This window comes from Odontomachus brunneus, unplaced genomic scaffold (assembly GCF_010583005.1).
Source record: "Odontomachus brunneus isolate Ranch 3 - 2012 unplaced genomic scaffold, Obru_v1 Obru_scaffold_397, whole genome shotgun sequence".
In the NCBI taxonomy this organism is placed as follows: Eukaryota; Metazoa; Arthropoda; class Insecta; order Hymenoptera; family Formicidae; genus Odontomachus; species Odontomachus brunneus.
The window spans coordinates 70389-73128 of record NW_022639847.1 but is presented as its reverse complement, the minus strand read 5'-3'; the positions used below and the strand labels follow the sequence as shown (position 1 = coordinate 73128).

General features: G+C 31.4%; 1 protein-coding gene across 2 annotated transcripts in view; it reads left to right on the top strand.

Annotated features, from left to right (window-relative positions):
• The first annotated feature begins 438 nt into the window (after positions 1–438).
• Positions 439–2740, top strand: part of LOC116853636 (adrenodoxin-like protein 1, mitochondrial) — a 58793-nt gene continuing 56491 nt past the window's right edge. The window contains exons 1-2 of one of the 2 annotated variants that reach the window (XR_004380018.1): positions 439–842; positions 936–987. Coding sequence is in view for 1 of the 2 variants with exons in the window: in XM_032834775.1 (XP_032690666.1) it covers positions 722–842; positions 936–987 (173 nt within the window). In the remaining variant the exon portion in view is untranslated. The remainder of the gene's footprint in view (positions 843–935; positions 988–2740) is intronic. The other variant, XM_032834775.1, reaches the window with a different exon arrangement.

Genomic DNA, 2740 nt, shown 5'->3' with positions numbered 1-2740 from the left:
TGTCGCACGAACTTCCGCCGCGTGGCAAGTATTACTGCGTCCTGTGTGCATTAGAATCACCGTTAACATAGTTATATAGTCAAAAGGTTATGGTGCCAATACATGGGAGCGTTCTAGCGTTGTGCGTTAAAGCGTTAGCCAATCAACGTATCAGGTCCCAGAAGTAAACTTGTAGTTCTTGCGGAAAGTTGCACGTTGATTGGCTACCGCTTTAACGCTCGACGCTCGATGCTGCCATGTAAAGGTACCTTTAGATCTCAATGGTGTATTGCAGGATTTACAACGCGTCCGATGTCCGACGTACGACGTCCGATATCCAATAAAAGAATAGCTTTCCAATGGAGAATTGAATTCTCTATTAGTAAGCTGTTCTCCTATTGGATATTGGACGTCGTATATCAGACGCGGTGTGAATCCTGCATATGGACATACACCTATACACAGAAGCAATGGCTGCATTCAGCAGACTCAACAGTTGCACAACAGTTGAGTAATTTGTCAATGTAATTGGTCTAGATTTAGGGATCTAATAGCAAGAACCAATAATCGTTGATTGCTCACTGAGCGCTTTTTCTACTGAATGCCCAATGCTTCATGCTTGCGTCGTACGAGGTCTCTAAAGTCAACTCAAGATTTGTTAGTCTCCTGTAGATCTTTAAAGTTTAGGTGGTGAAGTTGTTATAAAGTTGCATATAATTGTTTTAAAAGTTCAACATATTGTATGATATTAAATATGACGTCTGTACTACAATCATTATCATTTTTTTCTATTAAGAAAAAAAGATATTTACTTATTAGTGACATAATTAGGCTATCTAAGTATAGAATTCATACGTCAAGATGTAAGTATGTATAGTATAAATACTTATATTATTATATGCATAAACATTTACATTACTAAACTTGTAAAATGATAACAATTATTTTTTTTACAGGTATGCTTCATGGTGAATATGAAATGCTGGATCCTAAAACAGAAGCTGATATGTAGGTAAACTAAATATATATTTACAAATTTTAGTTGTATATAATATATAAAGTTAAAATAAATCTTCAGTATATGTTTAATCTTACCGATATTTTTTAATTTGCATATTGTGTATATGTAATATTATATGAATCAATTTAAGAAATATTGCTCTTATGTTATTTTTTAAATAATTATTTTTGAATATAGAGACAATAGAGTAGGTTAAATTAGATTAACATGTTTCATGCTGCGTGAGTTAGATTGTGTGAACTTTTTCTTCAGGCTTTAATATTTTGATTTTAGAATGAAACATAAGGTCTGTTCTTTCTCAAAAAAACTTCCTGATTTGGCATATTCTGATGCAATAAGTTAGAACGAAACAAGATATACTTACTTTTCTCTAACTTATTACATTAATATATACTAGTTCAAGAATTTTTACAAAAAACAGACTTATAATCATATATATATATATATATATATATATATATATATATATATATATATATATTTTAACAACTAAGTACATCTATTGTCTAGCAAATAGTAACATAACAATATGGGTTACCCATATTGTTATGTTACTATTTGCTATAGTGATTTATACAGCATAGATAGCTTAGAAGACAAAATTGATCTAACATATTGGAGATGTACACACAATGTTAATAAACTATAGTAATAGACAATTATATTACTTAGTTACCTTATAATGTATTCTTTATATAATACTGAATATATAATAATAAAAACTGAATATATAATAATGAAAACTACTGAACTTTATGTTAGTGCTGGATATATAATTATAAAAACCACTGAACTATATAACAAAACTATATAACTTGAATGAATGCTTTTGTTTCTCTCTATTGACTTTGAACCGAAAGATTTCTAAATAGAATCTATGTGACAGTCTTTCACGTATAATCTCAACAAAAAGTAGGACGATATATAATCTATATGTCTCAGGTCTCAAGTCACTTAGGTCACTGTTCTATTAGAGAAGTCTCCTCAAGAAGAAAACTGAAATACTCAAAACGTGGAAAACAAATCCATGAAGAATGCAGCACCAACCCAGAAGCTAAACCAAGTATATACAAGACCGTAGTATGTTAGTGAAAAAGAGAAGGTGATTCTCATTAGAGATAGTCTTCCTCTTACATTTTGGTTTACTTTTTAATATTCGTCAGACTAATATTTATCCCAATTTATCTTATAGTTCAATAATGAAAACATAATTATTGAGAAAGTTAATAATAGTTAATAGATTCAATGTACGTGCTCTGTAATGCACAGGATATGAAAACTTAATGAAGTCGTTTCTGGATAATTATGAAGGAAAGGCCCGACCTCATCGATTTTGTTAAAATTTGGTAAAATAGTGTATTTTGACGCGTAGAAACCGAATCTGGAAGCCAAAATCGTCGCTCTTCACGGTGAAGCGAGATATTGATAAAATTGATCACTTTAAGGTTAGGAAAACTGTCATATTGACGATAACGGCGACATGGTTCGTGACCTCATGGGGGGGTTCGAGGGGGCTTTCAGGCTTCCCGGTTTGACAAAAATAACATTCTAAAAAAAAAAAAAAAAAATTAAAATGCATCTCGCATGATATATTTGCGTATGTTTTTGCGGTCCCCATAAGGCCTCGGGTCTTAAGATACGGGTCCGTAAACATATTCGTACCCGTAACCATAAACAAAATCGAGTCGTGATTGGTCGTGATATATATATATATATATATATATATATATATATATATAT